The 21,093-nt window shown below is 38.2% G+C and overlaps 3 protein-coding genes across 5 annotated transcripts; 1 reads left to right on the top strand and 2 right to left on the bottom strand.

Moving 5' to 3' along the window:
• Nucleotides 1-205: 205 nt before the first annotated feature.
• Nucleotides 206-10,110, bottom strand: SDHD (succinate dehydrogenase complex subunit D). 2 transcript variants are annotated; one of them, XM_039887912.1, is made up of 4 exons: nucleotides 9,955-10,110; nucleotides 7,309-7,425; nucleotides 5,730-5,874; nucleotides 232-1,150 (listed from the first exon to the last, which is right to left on the bottom strand). In XM_039887912.1, the coding sequence occupies exons 1-4, from the start codon at nucleotides 10,004-10,006 to the stop codon at nucleotides 985-987; spliced, it is 480 nt and encodes a 159-aa protein (XP_039743846.1). In that variant the 5' UTR covers nucleotides 10,007-10,110; the 3' UTR covers nucleotides 232-984. The 2 variants fall into 2 exon arrangements, with proteins under 2 accessions (XP_039743847.1, XP_039743846.1); XM_039887913.1 differs by lacking the exon at nucleotides 5,730-5,874 and having other exon boundaries at nucleotides 206-1,150.
• A 12-nt stretch (nucleotides 10,111-10,122) lies between these two features.
• Nucleotides 10,123-12,158, top strand: TIMM8B (translocase of inner mitochondrial membrane 8 homolog B). Its single transcript, XM_039887914.1, has 2 exons — nucleotides 10,123-10,276; nucleotides 11,761-12,158. Exons 1-2 carry the CDS (start codon nucleotides 10,193-10,195, stop codon nucleotides 11,926-11,928), a joined length of 252 nt encoding a protein of 83 aa, XP_039743848.1. The 5' UTR covers nucleotides 10,123-10,192; the 3' UTR covers nucleotides 11,929-12,158.
• A 189-nt stretch (nucleotides 12,159-12,347) lies between these two features.
• NKAPD1 (NKAP domain containing 1) lies at nucleotides 12,348-21,077 on the bottom strand. Of its 2 annotated transcripts, none has more exons than XM_039887906.1 (6): nucleotides 20,944-21,077; nucleotides 19,713-19,789; nucleotides 17,820-17,920; nucleotides 16,104-16,253; nucleotides 15,157-15,210; nucleotides 12,348-14,728 (listed from the first exon to the last, which is right to left on the bottom strand). In XM_039887906.1, the coding sequence occupies exons 2-6, from the start codon at nucleotides 19,779-19,781 to the stop codon at nucleotides 14,230-14,232; spliced, it is 873 nt and encodes a 290-aa protein (XP_039743840.1). In that variant the 5' UTR covers nucleotides 19,782-19,789; nucleotides 20,944-21,077; the 3' UTR covers nucleotides 12,348-14,229. The 2 variants fall into 2 exon arrangements, with proteins under 2 accessions (XP_039743840.1, XP_039743839.1); XM_039887905.1 differs by lacking the exon at nucleotides 20,944-21,077 and adding an exon at nucleotides 20,392-20,631.
• Between the last annotated feature and the right edge of the window lie 16 nt (nucleotides 21,078-21,093).

The raw sequence follows: 21,093 nt of genomic DNA, 5'->3' as shown, positions 1-21,093 counted from the left end.
TTCTGCCTATTACACGTAAATCTTTTTTGTCTTATAGTACTTTGTGTCTGATTTACCTAACTGCTAAGCCACAGAAGGAAATTTAAACACTCAGTCCTACTTTAATGCTGTAGATACAATAAACTCAACACTATTAAATAAAACTAGGGACAGTTAATATATAAAAGAGTAGAATACATTTTTATTATATAGAATTTTATTTTTTAAAAAACTTTATTTTCATAGAATACATTTTCACATTAAATTCCCACAGTGGGAAAATGACAATTTATTAAAGTTTTATATTTGCAGATAACATTTTTTCAGGACAAGTAAAATGAACACATTTGAGAATCAAATCTCAGTTTAGAATCTATAATATTTTGATATTAATTACTAGGAGATCTCTTCTCTACTTGGAACTTCTCTATATTCAGAAGCTTTCCAGGCTCTTTTTCCCAGAATTTAGAAATTAGTAATGTGAACTATCAGCATATCCTAATTTTAAAGTTTCCCAAGGACATGTAACCATCAGTAACCGGTATCAACTGAACAGAGGGAGAAGTTTTCAAACATTAAGCAATGCGTAAGATTCAGTCGTCTTTCTTTATGAATTAACAGTCTTTCCCTTTCTCTATCATTCCCAGGACAAATATAGACGTTTGCTCAGGCATTGATAGTTATAAAGTTGAATTCCCTTTAAGAGTTTGATAAATTAAAATGCAAAAGCTCACGTTTAGTTATATTGTGAGTCTAGTGAGAAGCTGGGAGGCAACTCCATTAACTCGTCAGAATAAGAAACTCAGCCTTACAATCTCTTGGATATATATAATTCCTCTCAAACCTTTTCCTCAAAGATTAAATTCTAAAAATAACCAGGTGATTAGAAGAGGTTAATCTCACCAATGGACTTAAGTTATTTCCTCCTTACTGTGAGCTGAATGGCATGACAGAGCAGAGGCAAAGAGGAGTACAATCAATTCTCAAGGTATTAAGTCAAAAAGGTCAGAGCTTCCACAGCATGGCAACGGCTTTGCAGATGCCCACGTCGTGATAGTTGAAATAACAAAGCCCAGCAAAGGTGAAAGCCGAGAGTGCCAAAAGGCCTGCCTTAGCGACTTTCTGCAATGCATCCCCTCGTACATAGTCAGTAACAACCTGTCCAAGGCCCCTAAGGAAAAAAAAATCACAGTACAAAAAAAACCAGAAATGTGGTTAGAAGGTTATACAGATAACTTGACTGCAAAAAGATAATCAATCAGGTTCAAACTGCAACAAGATCATAAACCAAAATAAAGGAAGCAAGCATTTCCTAATAATAAAGACATCTTCTCATTCTTCAGATTCAGTTTTCTGGAATCACTCATTTAAGAGAGAGTAATCAATGCTACTCTATCTACAAAATCTTGGTTTGTTTTTTGGTTTTTTGTTTTTTAACTAAAACAAATGTTCTCCAGAGTTTTTCATTTATTTGAAAAGAATGTAGTAAGCAGATATTATGTGCCAGAACCTGTTATAGATGTTGAGAGTACAGCAAATTGAGACAGCATCCTTCCCCTTATGGAACATACATTCTAATGAAGGAGAAAGAAGAATACATATGTGCTATGAAGAACTATTTTAGAAATGTTTTGCAATATTTTGGACCTCAATGAGAATATTCCAAGCAAAATTGACAATGACCTTGGCATCTTTAAGAATATTAAAAAGGTTAGTTGACTGGAGAACATGGAGATCAAAAGGTGGGGACAGATCACATAGGGACTTAAAAGTCATAAAAAGAAGTTTGAATTTTACTTAAAACATGAGAAACCACACATGTGCTTTAAATAAGGAGTGACCTAAGTAAGGAGTGACCTAATTTTACTTTTCTTAATAACACTTTTATTGAGATACAACTCACATACTATAAAATTAACCCTTTTTAAGTACACAATTGAATTACTTTTAGTATAGTCACAGAGTTGTGAACATCATCACTATTTAACTCCAAATATTTTCATCACCCCCAAAAGAAACCCTGTAGCTATTAGTCCATTACCCAATCACTAATTTGTTTTCTGTCTCTATGGATTTGCCTATTCTAAACATTTTACATAAATGCAATCGTATATGATGTGGCCTTTGTGTCGAGTTTCTTTCACTTAGCATAATTTTGTGGCACGTATCAGTACTTAAGTCCTTTGTATGATCAAATAACACAGGCATATCTCATTTTATTGTATTTTGCTTGATTGCATTTTGCAGATATTGAAGGGTTTTACAAATTGAAGATCTGTGGCAACTCTGTGTCAAGCAAGTCCACTGGTGCCATTTTTCCAACAGCATTTGACCACTTCATGTGTCTGTTTTACATTTTGGTAATTCTCAAAATATTTAAAACTTTTTCATTATTATTATATTTGTTATAGTGTGATCTTTGATGTTACTAAGACAAGACACTCTACTAGCAAAAAAATTATGACTTGCTAAAGGCTCAGATAATGGTTTGCATTTTTTAGCAAAAAAGTATTTTAAATTAAGGTATGTACATTTTTTAGACATAATGCTATTATGCACTTAATAGACTACAGCACATTCAGTGCAAATGACATTTATATGCACTGGGAAACCAAAAAATTCATGTGACCCACTTTATTGCAATATTAGTTTCATTGCCATGGTCTGGAACTGAACCTGCACTATCTCCAGGGTATGCCTGTATTCCTTTGTAAAACTACATCATATTTTGTTTAGCTATCCATCAGCCAGTAGGCATTTAGATTGTTTCCACTTTTTAGCTATTATAAATAACACTGCTATGAACATTCCTGTACAAATTTTCATGTGAGGCCATATGTTTTCAATTTGGGGAGCTATACACCTAAAAGTAGAATCTCTGAGACACATGGTAACGTTTTGTTGGATCTGCCAAACTGTTTCCCAAAGTGACTGCAACATTTCACATTCCCAGCAGAATATGAGGATTCAAACTTTGTGACATCCTTGAAACACTTGTTACTGCCCTTCTATTTGATTACAGCCATTTTAGTGTTTTTGATTTGATTTTGATTTGCATTTCTCTCATGGTTTTGATTTGCATTTCTCTCATAAAAATGATGTTGAGCATTTTTTCATGTGCTTATTGGCTAGCTGTGTATCTTCTCTGGATAACTGTACTTTTATTTTTAATAAGATCACTCTGGCTATAGTGCGGCAGTGCTGGCAGGAAAAGGAGGGCAAGAACAGGAACAGAAAACTTAAGTAGTCTACCCAAGACTTCTGGCTTAACCTAGGCTGGTGAAAGGGGAAATGGTGTGAAGTGACAATTCAGACTATGCTTAAGAACCAACAGAAATAACTGTAGACTGGATGTGTGTAAGACAAAAAGAAATATCAAGAATGATTCCTAGAATTTTCAACTCGAGCAACTAGATTTGAGTTAGGGAAGAACAAGACAGAGATTCTGAAGGGAAATTGAGAGAGATATGAGGGGAAAAGGAGTGATTTTGACAAAGTTAAATTTAGGATGACTATTAGACATCCAAGTGGCTATGTCTATTAGACAACTGGAAATATAAGTCTGCAGCTCAGGAAAAGAGGTCACATCTGAGCTCACCATGGGAAAGTATATAGATATAGAAATTAAGAAGGCCAAGACTAAGCCCCAAGTTCAGATCTTTATTATTCAAGTCAGACAAGAGGACAAGGAACTAGCTGAGACTGAGAGGTACAGCTGGTGAGATGAAGAAAACAAGGTGAATATGGCATCTAGGAAGCCAAAGAAAAATTACTTAAAGAGGGAATATTCAATTAAGTTGAATGCTGCTGAGAGTTCAATAAATGGAGGACAGAGAACAGACAAGTGGATATGGAGAAAATAAAGGTCTTTGGTGACTTTAGTAAGAATGACTATAGTTAAATAGTTGGGATAAAAGGCCAATTAATGCGAGTTAAGAGAGACTGGATGCTGAGGAACTGGTGCACAATTACAGACAACTTGATTCATTGTTTTGTGTGTGTGAAAAGGAAGAAAATTAGTGAGATAACTGGAGAAGTCAATTTTAATAAAAAATTTTAATAAAAAATTCTCTCATTTTAATTTTTGATTAATTTAGATGGATCTCCTTCCAAAATATCATGTATTAGAGAAATATTACTGTACTTATAACCTAATATTTCATATGCAACTGGAATCCTTTATTTTGAAAAGTCCACGTGGTTAAAGGGCAATTCTCCTAACAAACCCTAAAAACCTTGGTAAACAAAAGCCCCTTTAACACTGGCTAGAAAATGATTGTGACACATCACTTAACCTCCCTGGGATTTAGTTTCCACATCTGTAACATAACAGGGCTGGTTAAGATACTCCCCCAAGTCTTTTCAGTTCTAACAACCCAAAACGCTTCCCTATTCACGATATCAGACTGTTCTTGCAAAACAACATAAAATGAACAACTCAGGGAACCCAACTGTTACTTATAAACTTTCTAGAAGGTTCACTAACAGAGAAAATCTAATAACTACACTGGATAAAATAAATAAAAACTGGAAATTCATTCATTCAATAAATATTTAATTAGTGCTATGTGTCAGGTACTGATCTAGGCACTAAGGATACAATAGCAAACAAAAACTGTCAAAAATCCTTATCATATTTCTTTTTTTTTAAAGGGCAAGAATGAACTATAGATTATGGGATGCACTTTTGGATGACAAAATTATGATGAAATATAAAAAAGTGACTACTATAAAAATCAGGATAATGGTTCCTGTTGAAGCGTTATGACAGAAATAGAACACAACAAAGAGGCTTCTGAAGCAGGCGGCAAAGTTCTATTTATTGACTTGGGTGGTATTACCCTTATAATTCTTCATTAAGCCATAGATTTGATTCTTGTGATTTTCTGTATCTGTGCTATCACTCTAGTGAGGGAAGACAAGGAATCTATAAAATATTAAATAGACAATATATTAGAATGTAGTAAGTGCTACTGAGAAAAATAAAATGGGGAGAGAGATAAGGAATGTTGGGAAGGACACTGAGATTTTGAGTAAGTGGTTAGAGAAAACTTCGGTAAGAATGTTAACATTGAAGATGTGAAGGATTAGAGGGAACAATCCAAATATATAAAAGAGTTTAAAACAGAAGGAATAGTAAGAGTAAAGTCCTGAGGCCTAGAGTGTCCCTGGCATGTTAAAGAATTATCAAGGAAGTCAATGTGAATGAGGGAGAGAGTAGGTGGAGATGAAGAAGAAACAGGGATCACATAGAATCTAGACCACTTTATGAATTCTACTTTTAGTTTGAATATGATTAGGAAACAACAAAGGGTTTTGGGAAAGGAAATGTCTTGATCTGACTTAATATTTTAACAGGGTCACTGGGGCAGCTGTATTGGGCGTAGACAGAAGGGGGACCAGTTAGGAGACTACTTCTGGAATGATGACCAAGTCTGGGGTATGAACAAATGGAAGAAAGGAAATGCTATTAATTCAGATGGGCAAGAGTGCTGGAGGAAGAGATCTAGGGAACATCAGAAACTCAATTTTATAGGATGCTACATTCAAAATATCTATTAGATATGGAAGTGAAGACATCAAATGGGCAGGTGCATATACAAACCTGGACATAAATATATTTTATATGTTTTAAAAGTTTTTTGCAGGTCTTGAGTATCGCAGTCAACTTCTCCCTTATATGTAATAATGAAACTCACAACAAACAAACTGAGCAGACAACGTAATACTGAAAGGACTGCTGTACTTGCCAGTGACTATGGAGAGTGAGGACTGCAGCTAGGGAGTAGTCCACCGCTGAAGAAGGACTCAAATAAGAAGCTGGAAGTAGGCCCAGGAGCAAAACACTGACAACCCTTTCACCAGTCCAATGGAGAGATGCAGCCTTGGAACCAGCTATAGAAAGGAAGAACCAGAGTCATAAGAGCTGAAGGGGGAAACACATCTCTCACATTCAACATTTGCCACAACAGAACCCAAACTGACAGAATAGCAAACAGGATGCATATAAGACTTAACTCTGAGCATAAAGAGGGTAAGAAAAAGAAGGTAATCGAAAGAGATACTATCTCCCTTCTTTTAGTACAGGATGTCTCAACACCTGCATATGTTGATTAGAAGACAAATCCACTTTACTTACAGGCATGAAAATGAACAAAATATCTGCAGAATTACCAATCTTGGACTTCAGGGTAATAGACAGATATCTTATGTATATAAGTTAGTGACACCTGAGAAATTCCTTTAAAACTTACCTCTTTTATTTATACGTTCTAATCTTTGGAAGTAAGGTAATATTAAAAAATCCTCCTAAAACAAAATTAAACCAATCAACTCAAAGAGAAGCAAAGTTCTGATGTCAACTTTTAAGATCATGGTCTTTGTTCTGTCCCATCACTTATAAATTGCCCAACAGATAAGGAACACAAAAATTTATTTCAAACAAGCGAAAAATTAAAATGGGCTCTAAACATTTCTTTGAGAGCTTCTTATCATTTTTTGGTTACAGACCCCTCTGGGAATCTAATAAAAGGATGGTGCAACTCCCCAGAAAAATGCACTTGTAAACATACATTAAAAACTATGTTTATAACTTTGGGGTTTTCCTTTGATCTCATGTACTCCAAGTTAAAACCACTCTGCTAACCTAACTAAACTAAGCAAAAGAATGCAAAAACAAAAACTTTTCAAAAATAAAATTATTCCAAAAAGCAGAAAGACTACACTTGTCTAATTTCTCATAACTCAGCTGCAACTATATCTAAGCAGTTGATGTAAGAATCAAGAGAAGGCAGTAAAATACTGATTTTTCCAGACTTTAAAAATGAAAAGACAGTTAACTTATTATTCACCTACAAGTTTTCTAAGACTAATTTTTGTACTATCTAAATGATATTCACCTAAGAAATGCCATATGATTTTAATATCAACCTCAATAAAAATAAACGTCAATTACAACTATATGTGTGTGTGTATGTGTGTGTATAACTTTTTAACTTGTCTACCATTTTAAATTATTCATATTTGGCTCCTCTCCATTAGCTAACTGAATAAATGACTCAACTATACTGAACAGACTCTTCTTACAGAGCTATTTTGTTTCAAAATTTTAAAAATTTTAAAGATTTAGACCAGGAGGTTCTCTATGAATATAAATGGAATTATTCGACCATGTTGGCATTGTCTGCCCCAAGGTGTAGGCTAGGTCTTTTGACAGAGTCTAATGCAAGAGTTCCCCCTACCGACAAGAAGTGTTTGCCAAAGGCATGATAATTAGCCCAGATGAAAACAGCCAGAGCCCAGAAAACAGCAACGATGGAGAAAACATACAATGACGGCTGGGTGACAGGTGAATGTTCTGCGTTCCACACCATCCTGGGGTAGGTCGGTCCTGGAGAAATGCTGAAATGTGAGCAGGTCTGACCACTGGGGTTCGGAGGAAGAGAGCTGAGAAGAGACACATTAGGAAGATCAGAAGCACCTCTCCTTTAATGGGATTGAGACTTTTTAAATGACCATAGGCAAGCTACTTCAACCCAAATAGGGGATAACATCACATCTATAAAACAAGGATAGTATCTATTTCACTAGGTTGCTATAAAGTCAGACTAAGGAGCCACTGAAAGATTGAAAAATCAATGAACCACTTATGTAAAAGGGCTTCACTTTTACTGATTTTAAAAATTAAATTATAGCTCCTTTCTCCTTCCATTTATTCATCTGCTCTGCACTGGAGTAAAAGATAAAAGACACAGTCTTTGTCCTCAAGGAATACACTCTAGTTTGGGAAGTTCATCTATTACTATCATCCTTTTCAAGATCAATTTCTCCAGTTGTACTCTTGAACCCATTCATTTCTGTCCCCTTTGGGATCCTACCTCTTGGTTAAAAAAACAGGCAGACCTAAGTTCATCCAACTCCACCACTTACTAGCTCTGAGATGATCACCAGTTAAGTTAAATAGGCACTCTAAGCCTCAATGTCCTCATTTGTAAAATGGAAATAACAACACTTACTTCATAATACTCTGTTGAAAATTATATATGCAAGGTGTTCAGTATAATTTCCAGAATAGTACAAGCACTCAATAAAAAGCAATTTCTCTCCTGCATCTTTAATCTCTCCTTCCTATTGGCCATTTTCCCTCGACTGATATAATAGACTTAACTCTTCTCTTGATCCCATATTCTCTAACTAATGCCCATGAACTCTTCCCCTGCTCTCTTTTTCAAACCATGCTTCTTTAAAGTGTTGTCTAAATCACCTCAACTTCCTCACTTCCTTATCATTCTTCAACATTAAAACTTATTTTTATCCCCATCAAAGCTGCTTTGGTAAGGTGTCAATGGTCTCAAATGGCCATATCCAACAGGTACTGTTCAGTCTCCATCTCACTGGGCCTTTCTGTATCACCTGGCATTGGCGGCCTTCATCCCTTCTTTGCTCTGACAGAACTCTCTTCCAGTTCTCCCTTTGATTCTCTGACCATCTTATATCAGTCTCCTCCTGAATTCATCACTCTTAAATGTTTTCCCAGGATTCTAATCAGCTGCCCATTGCTCTCCTCACTTCCTCTACCCCGCCCTGGCCATTCTGTCCATTCAGCTTCTACTGCTTATTAGCTGATGACACCCAATTCTGTATCTCTAGCCCTGATATCTCTCCAGTTTCAGAAGTTTATGTGCCTATTGAGCCTCTCCCCTGAGATATACTACATGGTCCTCACAATCACCACTCTCAAATCATCCTTCAACTCACTTTCTTTTCCAAACTCCCATTTCCATGTTGCCCACTTTAATGACATCCCAGCTACTCTTTAACCTAACCCAGAAATCTCAAAGTCAATCGTCAAATCATATTGCTATTATCTCCTTAACATTTCTTGAGACAATCTTCTCTTTTTTGTACTGCTCTCCAAATTCAGGACCTCGCCATTCTTTCCTGGACTTCTTCAACAGTGCCATATCTCGTCTCCCTGTGTCTTAGCTTGCCCCACGTCCTATGGTGGCCATCTAGCATACTATTACCAAAGTAGTCAATCTAAACTGCAAGTCTCTGTCAAATCTTACAGTGGCTCCCATTCACATCACGTAAAAATGCATACTCCTTATCGAGACACGTTCTTCTGTGATTCGATTCCAGTTCACCTTTCCAGATTCATCTCTCATTCCTTATCGAGCTTCACATTCTAATAATATCCGATTTGTTTTGTTTCCTCTCATGCCAACCAGTTTCTACATTTCATCAATGCTTTTGTTCATCCAGTAGCTCTAATTTTAATGCCCTTCCTCCTGTGGCCTTCCTCATCCTCAAGACTCTCTAATCAGATACTTCTTCTTGAGGAACGGAAACAGGGTAATCCTTCCAGACACAGAGCTAAATACATTCTCTCTCTGGACTGGAGTAACAATTTATGTACAGCACAGGAGTTTTTGTTTTATGTTAAATTATGCTTATATGTGTTTTCCCTATAAAAAGGAAAATTCTCTGAGGGCAGGAACTATGTTTTATTCACATTTGTACCACAACTTTACTGTGCCCCGCATAACGTAAATGTCCAGTTCAATGACTACAGATTTGATCACTCTCACTCTTACAGCAACTCCAGGGAAAATGAGCAAGACCAGGTACTGGGACTTACATACTCTTTTCCGATTCAGAGTGCGAGCATTCTAAGAACAATGAATGAGGAGACAATGAGAGCTCTTATAATAGCCTCAGCAAGCTGTAACTGCCAGAAGGAGTTCTCTTTAAGAGACCACGTCGGTCCAGAGCAGAAGCGACACGCGCTCGGGTGAATATCTGGGCCCGTAGGCAACGGTGGTTACTGCAGTGGTTTCGGCAGAAGCCAAAGCGGCCAAAGGAGTAGGAATTCCTTGGTCCAGAAGGCTCACCACTCAGTATCCTAATCCTCACCGCATCCCCTTCCCCGGCTGGAGGCTGCGTTAAGGACCTCCGGCTGCCAGGACACCTCACCTCGGCCTCCTTGGGCACCGCAGAGAACACTCAGCCTCCAGATACTCGCCATCTCGCTCCTGAAGGCTCAAGGTCATCCAGCAGCCCGGAAGCAGTCACAAGACAACTCCCACTCCACGACGACCAACGAAAACAAGGAAAAGAAAAAACGCTAGGTGAACCGGAAGTCGAGAGTCGGCGCGCGCGCGCCGCACATGCGCGCTCACGCCGGTCGCAGGTCCGGACCCTGACGCAGACAATGGCGGAGCTGGGGGAGGCGGATGAAGCAGAGTTGCAGCGGCTGGTGGCGGCCGAACAGCAAAAGGCTCAGTTCACTGCACAGGTACAGGGACAGGGACCAGGGTGAAGAGAAAGGAGGGTGAAGTACAGGTCCGGGCACCCGCAGAGCTCTGTACGCTGGCGGCGCAGTAAGGCCCCCAGATGGCCTTGCTACGCCCGGTTCCTCTCGCAGAAGAAACAAGTCCTGGCACTCTGGCCGCTGGTGACCGGTGGTGCTTATATGCCTTCTAAGCAAGCCCAGCGTGGGGAAAAGGGTGAAGAAGAAAAGGAAGGTTTGGGCGACACAAGGGCACAGGCGCCTAGTTTGGCGACAAGCATTCTGGGCTGGCATTGGGAAGATCTAGGTTTTAATCCTACCTCTCTGCCAGTTGACAGAACAGGAGCCCCTAGATTAGACACCCATGCACTGAGTTTTAGTTTCACAGTCGCCTGCTGCCCCACTAGATTGTGAGGATCAAATGCAATAATGTATTTGAAAACGATGGAGCAGTAGAACGTTACTGGAAAAGAGGGGGCCTCTGAAGTAATCAGTCTAGATTCGAGACTATTTGTTTAGAACAAGGGTGTTGGAGCCCTTTAGGCATAATTAGAACCCCAGCGTGGGCCCTTATTAGCTAGTTGCATGACCTTAGGTTAATTACTTAACCACGCCTCTTAAGCGGTGGTGAGGCTCCTTTTAGGATCGCGGGTTGACTGAATGCTTAGTACCCTCTCTTCCAAATAGTGAGCTCTAGGTAAATGGTTATCCCCACATTGGGCCGTTGAGAGAGAGAGGGTTCACGGAGAATAAGTAGCAAGAACCTTGGTTAGAAAGTGTTAAGGACTTGGACATTATGAAAGTGCACACGTCTTCTATGCCAGTGTGTACATTTTTCTGGAAAGTGGATCCATAAGTTTCATTGGATTCTCAAATGTGCCCATGACTCCAGAAAGGTTAAGAACTTAACTACTTTCTAAGGGATGGGTTTGGTTTGGGGAAATTAATTGGTACCATACTGTCCCAGTTTACTCTAATGCTAGTTTGGGAATGTAAAAGACGGTATTAAACTTGCCTGAAAATTTACAATCTGATTACAGACTTGACACAATTAGAAAATAGACAGTAGCCTTCTAGGAAGTAAGAATTTCAACTGTTTTGAAGAATGGATAAAATCTTTAGGGAGGGCATTACAGGAGTATTAAGTCCAGTATGCTGTGCTGGCCTCTTTCAAACTGTATGAGTTGGTGGTTAAATAAGGGAGTGCCCTGAGTGGCTAACAGAGAAATTGATATATTAAGCAAACACAAGGGTAACTTGTTGGCTAGTAGTTTTTAATTACTCAAGGATTGTTGCAATGTGGGGATGAGAATCTGGACCTCATTCCTGTTGGTGACAGGAAGTGAGAAAAGAGGAGAGCCCACGGTTTATTGATTGAAAGAATGGTTTAGTCAAGTGACAAGAAATGAGGAAAATAGGAAGAAAATAAGAAAATTGGCAGATAGGCCCATATGCAGACCCCAGTGGTTACTATTTTTCTTTCCTCTTAGGTGCATCACTTCATGGAGCTGTGTTGGGATAAATGTGTGGAGAAGCCAGGGAATCGCCTAGACTCTCGCACTGAAAATTGTCTCTCTAGTTGCGTGGACCGCTTCATTGACACTACTCTTGCTATCACCAGTCGGTTTGCCCAGATTGTACAGAAAGGTGGGCAGTAGACCATTCCCTGGGAGAATGACAGAAGCAGCAAAGGACTTGTTATTAAGCACATTTAAGGGTCAGTCGGGGGAAGTTGTCAGCCTACTGTCACGTCAACTTCAGGCTGTTACCAAGCCTGTTGGTGCTAAAAAGTAATAGATCAAATGTTCAAAAGTGAAATTTATTTATTTGGAATTCGGAAATTCCAAATAAATATCACAACAGTATTCAATAAATGTGAATTCTCCAACTTTTGTTTTAATCTCATTTTAGGATTTAGTAAGATCTCTGATTGGCAGGAACAGTAGAAATAAAGATGTTCCAAGGCCAATACTGCAAATGGGAGCTCTTAGGTTTTGAAGAGCCACCTTAAGCCATATTGAAGGGGGCTAAAAGATATATCAAAGCCTTAGCCTATGGCATAGAAGAGAATTTGGGGTTGAGAAAGGTGAACAGAAAACAGCTTTATTGCTTATACATGACCAAGAAAAGGTAAACATGGCAAAAAAACAAAACAAAACAGGCAAGATGTGTATTCATGAGGAGATAGGCCTGCTAATATGGGAGGGAGGAAAGGTCAAGATCCAAACAGAATCAACTTCCTAGGTTTGCCTTGTTCCACTGGCCCATCTTCCTGAGTCTGTGCTTAGAATCAGTACTTTTATAGCACAGAAACAATGCTAAAAAGATAAAACAAGAACACCTTCCAACAGACTTCACTTGCTCTGAGAACAAAACAATTGCTTTAGGTTAAGAGGTAGTAATTAGAGACTGTTCTTCCCCCCTTGCACCCTTACTAATCCCAAAGGTAAAAATATTTACCATGGAACATTGACAATTGAGTATCAAACTACTAATATTTAAAATAAATATCCCAAAAGGTAGCACCTGCTTATAATCGGGATAGGGAACCTCTGGCCAACCATATATTTTATAACTAAGCATTTTACTAGAAATCTGTTCTGTAAAGCGAACAAATTCAGTAGTTAGAAAAACAATGTTACCACCTCATGGAATGTTGTCATAGTTATATTCTATTGCTGGTGTCTTACATTGCCATGTTACCATGAAGTATCTGTATCACACATGGGGTTAAAAGTAAGGCCAGGGAGGCTAACTTACCTGCTCTGGACCTCATAACCAATTAGTGGCAGAACCAAGACCAAGAGTCTGAGTTTTCAAGTTTACTCAGCCCATGAAGTGACAACCAGGAAACTGATATATCACTTGATCTGCCATAATGAAAAAATTAACTTGTGTTCTGCCAGCTTTCTTTCAGTATTATTTTGGTTTCTTAAGAATTAACATAGTAAAGATTACAGTATACAGCAAAGGAAAATAATATAGTCTCCGGTTGGTGGTTTAATCCAAAGGCAGACTGAGAAGAAATGGGTATGTCCCTGAGAAGCCTGTTTCACTTTGGAACTGATTCAACCTAGTGTCAGGGAAACTCTAAAGTTCATTAATAAATTTAGAAATGAAAAGGAAGATAACATTTAAATGGCAGGTGCTGCCATGAATCCTGTTCAGAGAACCATTAGGCAGCACGACTAATTCCTAATTCTTCCCCATTTGGTTGAGGACTTACCTAAAACAACTGAATAATTATGAACACAAGTCCATTTAGGCAATATACAGCAATGGAACTAGAAAACCATTTACAATCCAATTATGATATTTTAGTGGTATACTAAATACAGCCATAGTCCCTGTCCAGCAGAGAAATTTGACAGAAAACCCTAGTCTCTTCTAATAACAGCTGTCTATGGATGCTATGAAGGAAAAATGTTCTTATGCTCATTTCCTCATTAAATAAACTGGACCACACTGGTGAGGCCAAAATTTAGAAAGATCAAAGCACCAAGGCTGAAGACAAAAGTCAAGTGGTACCTGCTATATAAACCAACAAGTGTATAACACAATGTTCCCTTATACCATTCTACACAGCACTGATTCTAATCCACCTCTTGATCTCAGCCCTTGCATTCCTCAAATTCAGAATTCCAATCGGTGTACCCAGGTCATTACTGGATTCAACTTTCTGGGTCCTTTAATTTGCTGTATATGTACTCTATTGTTAAATGTAATTAATTGCAAAAAATAATCTCTTCAAGAAACCTTCATAACAAAATACCAGATTCCCTATTAAGAAGAGGATCAAGTTTAACAGGCCAAAGTAGAAGTCTGTCAGAACATATGTAGATGGCACAGGACAGCTCTGATCTCAGTTCTGCTGTGCTGAGCAAGTCACTTGCAAAGCTCCAAGGTGCAAGAGCTGTAAATATCCAGAGTCACATGGGAAAGTGAAGAATGTTTCTCATTTAGTCGTCCTCTGAACTCTCAGCAGACCTTTCATCTGTAGCCACTTTCCAATTTGTGCGTTTGTTTGTCCTCTCCTGTATTTCATTGTGAAGTACAGGGATATAGGCTTTTTTATCTTTCTTTTTCCTTTTCGTTTTTTTAGTGTCTCTTTCCTCACTTTCCTCAGAACTGCTGGATGCAGAATCATCTGATTGAGAAGTGTCACTTTCTGCATCTAAGATTAAAGTAGATTTTTTGAGAGACTTTTTCCTGGATTTTTTTTTGTGCTTATGTGGTTGTTTCCTGGTACTGGAAGCCCCAGTTTCTTCTGAGAATTCACTTGAGGAATATGCTGTTACATCTGTGGCTTCCCTTTTGCTTTTCTTCTGTTTTTTGTGAGACTTTTTTTTCTGCTTTTTTTTGTGGGATTTCTTTGACTTCTTGTGTTTGTGAGATTCGTGAGTAGATGATTTTACCTGGGGAGATGTTTTTTTTCCATTAGCAATCTCCTGCTGATCACTAATAAAAAAAGAGAAACTGCTTTACTATAGAAAATAAAAAGTATATTTACACTTTAGTATTTTGAATTCTAGGTAGGAAATTTGGGTTAAAACAGCTCTGATACAGGGTTATGAGACTTTATCACTCTGAGTTTTTGTTTCCTCATCTTTAAAATGAAAAATTCTAATCCGCCATACTGAATTACCGTGTGAAATAATACACATCAATCAGAGAAAGACAAAATCCTAAGTGCTACATATATGTCAAACATTGATCAGGGAAAGGCAAAATACCAATCATATCCCATCTAAATCACCTATTATTTCTCAGTTACATTTAATGGCAAACATTAGATGCTTTACAAAAACTAGAAACTCAATTTACAGTTCAGACTTTGTACTAATCTTAGTTTCTAACTTTTTTTCCAGTAAGCTTATATGCCTTACCTGTCTGTTTCAAATTCTTCAGGGTATAACTCTTTATAACCACTGTGACCCCATCTGTAAGATGACATTTTAGTATACATATTGTTAAAGCAATCAATATGTTTTTGCCAATTAAAACAAATTAGACGAGGAGTCTGCATACACAGACATACAGACAAAAAGAGAGATGGTAGAGCCAACCCCACATTATAGCCTCAGTAACTTAGCTACATTTTTCTGTACTGCACACTATTGTTTCAGACAAAGCATTCCTGTGTCCATTTATAAAACTTGCCATTCTCTTCCTTAAGAAACATAAGCAACTCTGATCTTCTGTTCTTTAGCTGTGAAGTCCCTCTCCAAAACCACTTCATAACAATACTGTCTACACTGGTACTATTTTCTTTAAATAACTTTATTAAAATATAATTTGTATACCATAAAATTCGGCCTTTTAAAGTGTACAGTTCAGTGGCTTTTAGTACAAAGTTGTACAACCATCACCACGGTCTAATTTCAGAACATTTTCATCACCCCAAAAAGAAACTCCATCCATTAGCAGTCACTCTTCATTCCTCCCTCTCCTGGAGCCCATGGCAACCACTAATCTACTTTTTGTCTCTATAGATTTGCCTATTCTGGACATATCATATAAATAGAATAATGTAATAAGTAGCCTTTTGTATCTGGCTCTTTTCACATGCCATGTTTTCAATGTTCATCCGTGTTGTAGCATGTATCAGTACTTTATTCCTTTTACTGCCAAATAACAATCCATTACCATTCCATATACCACCTTTTGTTGACCCATTTAATAACTAATCAACATTTGGATTTCTACTTTTTCGCCATTATGAATAATTACGCTGTGAACATTTGTGTACAAGTTTTTGTAGCGATAATTTTAGTTAACAGCACACATTCTCAGGCTGAATGTTGTTAATGGCGATAAGAATCTAGTCACAAACCTGTCTGGCATGTTAGCTTCATAATCATATAACTTCTTGTTCCAGGATTTAGCCTTAAGAAAATCATCTTCTAGTGCTCCAGAAATTTCATTCTTTGGCCTCCAGTAGTCTCTCTGACTTTCTTCATCAAAACCATCACTACGCATCCGGCTATATGAGAAAACAGAAGAACTTTTACATTTGGAAGCAATCTGAGAGGTTACTTTATGGAACATCATGCACAAAACTCATTGAACAGCTAAGGGGAGAACAAAACAACCTGATACTTACTTAATATTTTAAAAAGTCATGTAAAAAGACATGATCTGTTCCTCTCTATAAATCTGTACAGTTGTTTAGTAAATATCTGACCATAACTACCCATCCTATTGCAGAATATAAATGAAATGACTTCTGGACTGTGGCACACTATAGCTCTCTAATTCTCAACTAGGAGGCCATGCAAAGTAGGAAGCAGAGTATAATCACAGCTGAAGACATTTCGAACTACCCTAGAGATTCTGAAATACACTACCTTTCTGAGAAACCAGCAACTTGCTGTAATGATGTTTTAGTAACAATGAGAACGAGGCCTGACCCATGAGTATATGTTGGGGTAGAAAACCAGTTGAGAACCACTGATTCAATCCGTGCTTAAAATATCCACTAACCAGTCATTAAGCCAGCTAATCAGTTATAAAAAATGTTTAAGGGCTTCTACGTACAGTCACTCTTCTAGCTACAGGGAAAATCATGCAAATGAGACCATCAGAATCCCTGCCCCTAAAGATTTATTTTTTATAAAATAAATTTATTAAAAGACTTATTAAATCTTTGTTTTAAAGATTTATTCACCATGACAGGCATTAATAGTCTACTCTCAACAATATTTTGTTCCTGGAAGTGCCACTCGGAATTGAACAACCAATACAAAACAAATCATCACCTGCACTAGTATTCTCGAAGGACCATTTTCAAAGAGAAAACAGACTGAAAAGATATTTATTTTTATGTTGAGACTTTGCTTTCTTTACCATGGATACCCTGCATATCTTCTTGTCTGAAGCCATTTACACACAGCCATCACACTCCAAACTCCACATACTCTGGAGACATACTCATTCTCCTTAAATATCTCATTATTAACTATTTCGCTGGGTGGCTTTAGAAATCAGCACTAGTATTTCAGCAATTTTTCATGCACATTGCTGTACACTAACAGGCATATGAGGCCCAACAGATGTTCCTAACATTCAGACATTCCTATACCATCACAGGTAACACAACTAAGCCTGCATAATCCTTCCTACTTACACTCAAATTATTAAGAAGGTAACATGAAAGACTGTGATTTGGCGAATATAGTGAGTAGGTGGGGTAAAGAAAAGGCTAAGAGAATGAAAGATTAATAGGAGAAGTAAATGATCAGCTAAGTGACCATAAGATACAAGTAGAAAATCTGAGGTTAAAAGCCATCAGGTAAGGTAAGAATCCTTAATGTTTACAACTGTTCAAGGCAAAATTTTTAAATTCTCCATTGCAAATAAGTACAGAGTAGAACCATATGCATCATAGCCATTACCTTTATGCTTGGGTCTAGCTTTATGAAGGATGGAAAGCTTAAGGACTCACAGAACTGCATTCATCTATCTTTAGCATACCAAAATGTTTTTAAACACAAGCTGATGATTCTGAATAAGGGAAGAGTTATTTTGGTTCTCAGAGCGGCAAATTCACCTTGAACTGCTGGGTAACATTTTCCTTTTGGTCCCCCGGTAAGCATCTTCCATCTGTTTCTCCAGTTCTCTTATTTTCCACATATCTGATTCCTCTTGAATCTAGATTTTTTTTTTTTAAAGGAAAGAAAGAAGTTACTAAAAATCACACTTTACATCACAGAAAAGTAACTGAAAATACAGTCTGCACTAATCATTGGATTTTAAACTGGGTTTAAATCAGAAACTAATTCTGATTTCTCTAATGTAGTTAAACAATCTGACCCAGTAAATCTCAAATATGTAGAATTCTGCAGCAACAGAACTTTTTAACCACTGCACAGACACACTTATAACTTTATAAATTTTGCAAGCATGCTGCAATTAACAAATGATAATCCCTTATGTTTCTAAAATGCTTTATGATTTTAATTGTATCATCTCAACTAAACCTTAAGCAATCTTATGAGGAAAGCAAAGCAGATACCATTATTATATTTAACCGAGAAGAAACAAAAGTTCAGAGATTTTACCAAAGTCAAAAAGCTAGTAAAGACAGGTCTTTAAAATTTCTAGGCTAGTCTATTTTCACATTATAATTTTTGTTAAAAACAAAGCAAAATAAAATGGCATGAGACTTGCTAGAGAATTTCCTGAAAAGCAGATTACAACTAACCAAAAACAGAAATGTTTATTTCTAAGTCCTCCTGTAATATTTTGTTAAATTTGTGCTAGATTTATCTTTTTCAGGCACCACTTTCTATGAGGGGTGGTTTAACGCAACTGCAGTGGCTGCTTAGGTAACAGGTACACCCTCACTCACAATCAAAATATCAGGTGATATGACAGTAATAACATTTATGATCAAACTAGAATTGCACAGTTCACCAAAGAAAACCAAACAAGGGTCCTTGGTCCTCTTTTCATTATATGTGCTCTCCTAGGTGACCTCCTCTATTCTCATGCCCTCTATCATTTCCTATATATCAATAATCCCCAGACCTTTATGTCTGGCCTCAACTTTTCTTTCCGCCAAGTCTGAATTTCCAACTGTTTAGACATCCTATAAGCACCTCACTATCTGCATGTTCAAAATCAAACTAATTACCTTTCCCATCATACTTGTCCCTTTCTTTTGTTCCCTATCTCAATTTATGCCCTCACCATCATTCACCTAGCCACACAAGGTAATTATACTTGATTTTATAATTATCACTATCATTCAGTCACCAATTTCTTTGGATTCTACTTCCTAAATTCCTCATCTTCATCCCTGTCACTGCTTTCACGTGAACCCCTCACCATCTCTCACCTGGAATGCTGCAATTCCCTAACTGGTCTCTCTACTGTTTCACCCCATCTGATCTATCCCCTACTCAGCTAAAAAATCATCTTTCTAAAATACAAATAGAATCAAGACATAGCCAGCTTAAAAATATTTAATGGTTTCTTTATTGCCTATAGGAAAAAGTCTAATTTCTAAACATCACAATCCACTTAGGCCTCATCTTCTGTCACTAACTCCCACATTCTCTACTTTCTGGATGCACACAATTTCATGCCATGCCACAAGTGCTTCATGTGCTTTCCTGTTGCCATGTTAATAACTGATGTTCTCTCTCTGTATGGAATGATTTTCCACTTGATAAACTTGAACCTGTTCATCAAGAACTAGTTCAAATATCAGCACCTCCGATACCATCCATTCTGTGAAGCTCTTCCTAATTCCCCAGATTTCATTATTCTTTCCTCAGTGCTCTAAAACATTTTTTGTGTCTCTATTACAGTACTTATCAAACTGTATTGTAATTATCTATTTTATTCATCTTTGTATCTCCCAACTGCACCAAAATAATGCTTGGCACACTGTACGCCCTTGTTAAGTGTTGAGGAATAACTAGGTTGTACCTCTCACCTTATTGTGAGCATCTGTGTGCCGGATGACATTCCTCAGGAGGACTTTCCCCAAAGGAACCCGGGACATTCTTCAATCTAAAATGAATCAATAAACAACACTTAATAATAATATCCTTTATTACCTTATCTTTTATTATACTGTTATAAAGAAGCATAAGGTAAAGGAAAGATCACTGAACTAGAAATTAGAGTCCTGAGGGATAGTTTTTTCTTCATTAAAAGGGGAAAATGCCTGACCACACTAATGTGAGGATGAAAGGAGCTAACGTACACTGGAGTTCTCTGAAATGACACCATTTTATTCAATCTTCAAAATAATTCTATATTTTATGAGGTAAGTATCTTCACACCTAATTAGTAGATGAAACTCCCTTAAAGCCATAACTTGCCCCAGGCAACACAGTCCAAGGCAAACAAGGAATGATTAGAAATCAACACTCGAATCCCAAAATTAGTTTGTGGTGAAGCAAATACCTCGATTTGAGAGTTTCAGGAACCACAAATGTCAACAGTAACAAAAACTGACGCCTAAAAACATCGAATGCAGAGATGCCCTCAATTTCTCCATTCTGACGAATTTTATTTTCTATTTTGTACAGAAGCCTCCAAAAAATAGATGGCAGGGCTATTCACGTGTAGCTAGCAGGGGCTACCACCCCACCGCTCAGCTCACTCACCCCTCAATCCTGAGGAAATCAGGCATCTTGTTAGTGTGAGACGAAGAGCCACTCCATTACAAGATCTCCTCCGACCCAGGAAGACAAGGAGTCAGGGCTCAAAGGCAGCTCTGCAGCTTCGCCCGACTCCTTCGCGAAAATGCAGCCTTCCCACTGGTTATTCTGCCCTCACCCGTGTCCCAGGCCACGGGTGCCTTTCCCTCAGAACAGACCAACAGGGAGATATCTTTCCAGACAGGACGGGGGCTGCGCCGGCGCGGAATCCGGACGCCCGGGTTGGCTGAGGCATTTCCCGCTCACGCTCCTCTGGGATGGACCCGGGGGGTTGGGTTTCGCTTCAAGTGGGTACGCTTTGGACCGGTACGACCCTCGACTCGGCCCCCAAAAGAATCTTAAAGTGCCTGAAGGGGGGATTAAGGCTTTCAAAAGGAAGACCGGGAAAACACCCCCATCTTTGTCACCGGGATCCCTGCCCCCCAGCGGCCAAGGAGCTCCCGGTAATCTTCCCTCCAAACGCCCTCCCCACACAAATACACACAAACACACCCATACCGTGCGCCGCAGCCTCGCGTGGTGGGGGAGGGGGGAGGAAGCGGTCTGGGAGAAAAGCGAGCAAGCTTCCCTTTCAGGCCGGAAGTCGTGCTCCTGAGAAATTCTTCCCACCAAGAAGAGCTCCAGAGACTCCCACAGGGAGGGTTTCCA

Source organism: Pteropus medius, unplaced genomic scaffold, assembly GCF_902729225.1.
Source record: "Pteropus medius unplaced genomic scaffold, Ma_sr-lr_union100, whole genome shotgun sequence".
NCBI lineage: Eukaryota > Metazoa > Chordata > Mammalia > Chiroptera > Pteropodidae > Pteropus > Pteropus medius.
The sequence above is the reverse complement of the archived record's forward strand: the minus strand, read 5'-3'. Positions and strand labels throughout refer to the sequence as shown.

Coding starts and splice junctions, on each gene's coding strand:
- TIMM8B (XM_039887914.1), top strand. CDS start 10,193: ATGGCGGAGCTGGGGGAGGCGGATGAAGCAGAGTTGCAGCGGCTGGTG. Junction 10,277..11,760: donor AGGCTCAGTTCACTGCACAG/GTACAGGGACAG, acceptor CTTTCCTCTTAG/GTGCATCACTTCATGGAGCT.
- NKAPD1 (XM_039887906.1), bottom strand. CDS start 19,781: ATGTCCCGGGTTCCTTTGGGGAAAGTCCTCCTGAGGAATGTCATCCGG. Junction 17,921..19,712: donor ACACAGATGCTCACAATAAG/GTGAGAGGTACA, acceptor AAAAAAATCTAG/ATTCAAGAGGAATCAGATAT. Junction 15,211..16,103: donor GAAGCTAACATGCCAGACAG/GTTTGTGACTAG, acceptor GTCATCTTACAG/ATGGGGTCACAGTGGTTATA.
- SDHD (XM_039887912.1), bottom strand. CDS start 10,006: ATGGCGAGTATCTGGAGGCTGAGTGTTCTCTGCGGTGCCCAAGGAGGC. Junction 7,426..9,954: donor CGGTGCCCAAGGAGGCCGAG/GTGAGGTGTCCT, acceptor GTCTCTTCTCAG/CTCTCTTCCTCCGAACCCCA. Junction 5,875..7,308: donor CCTGTCACCCAGCCGTCATT/GTATGTTTTCTC, acceptor TCCTTTCTATAG/CTGGTTCCAAGGCTGCATCT.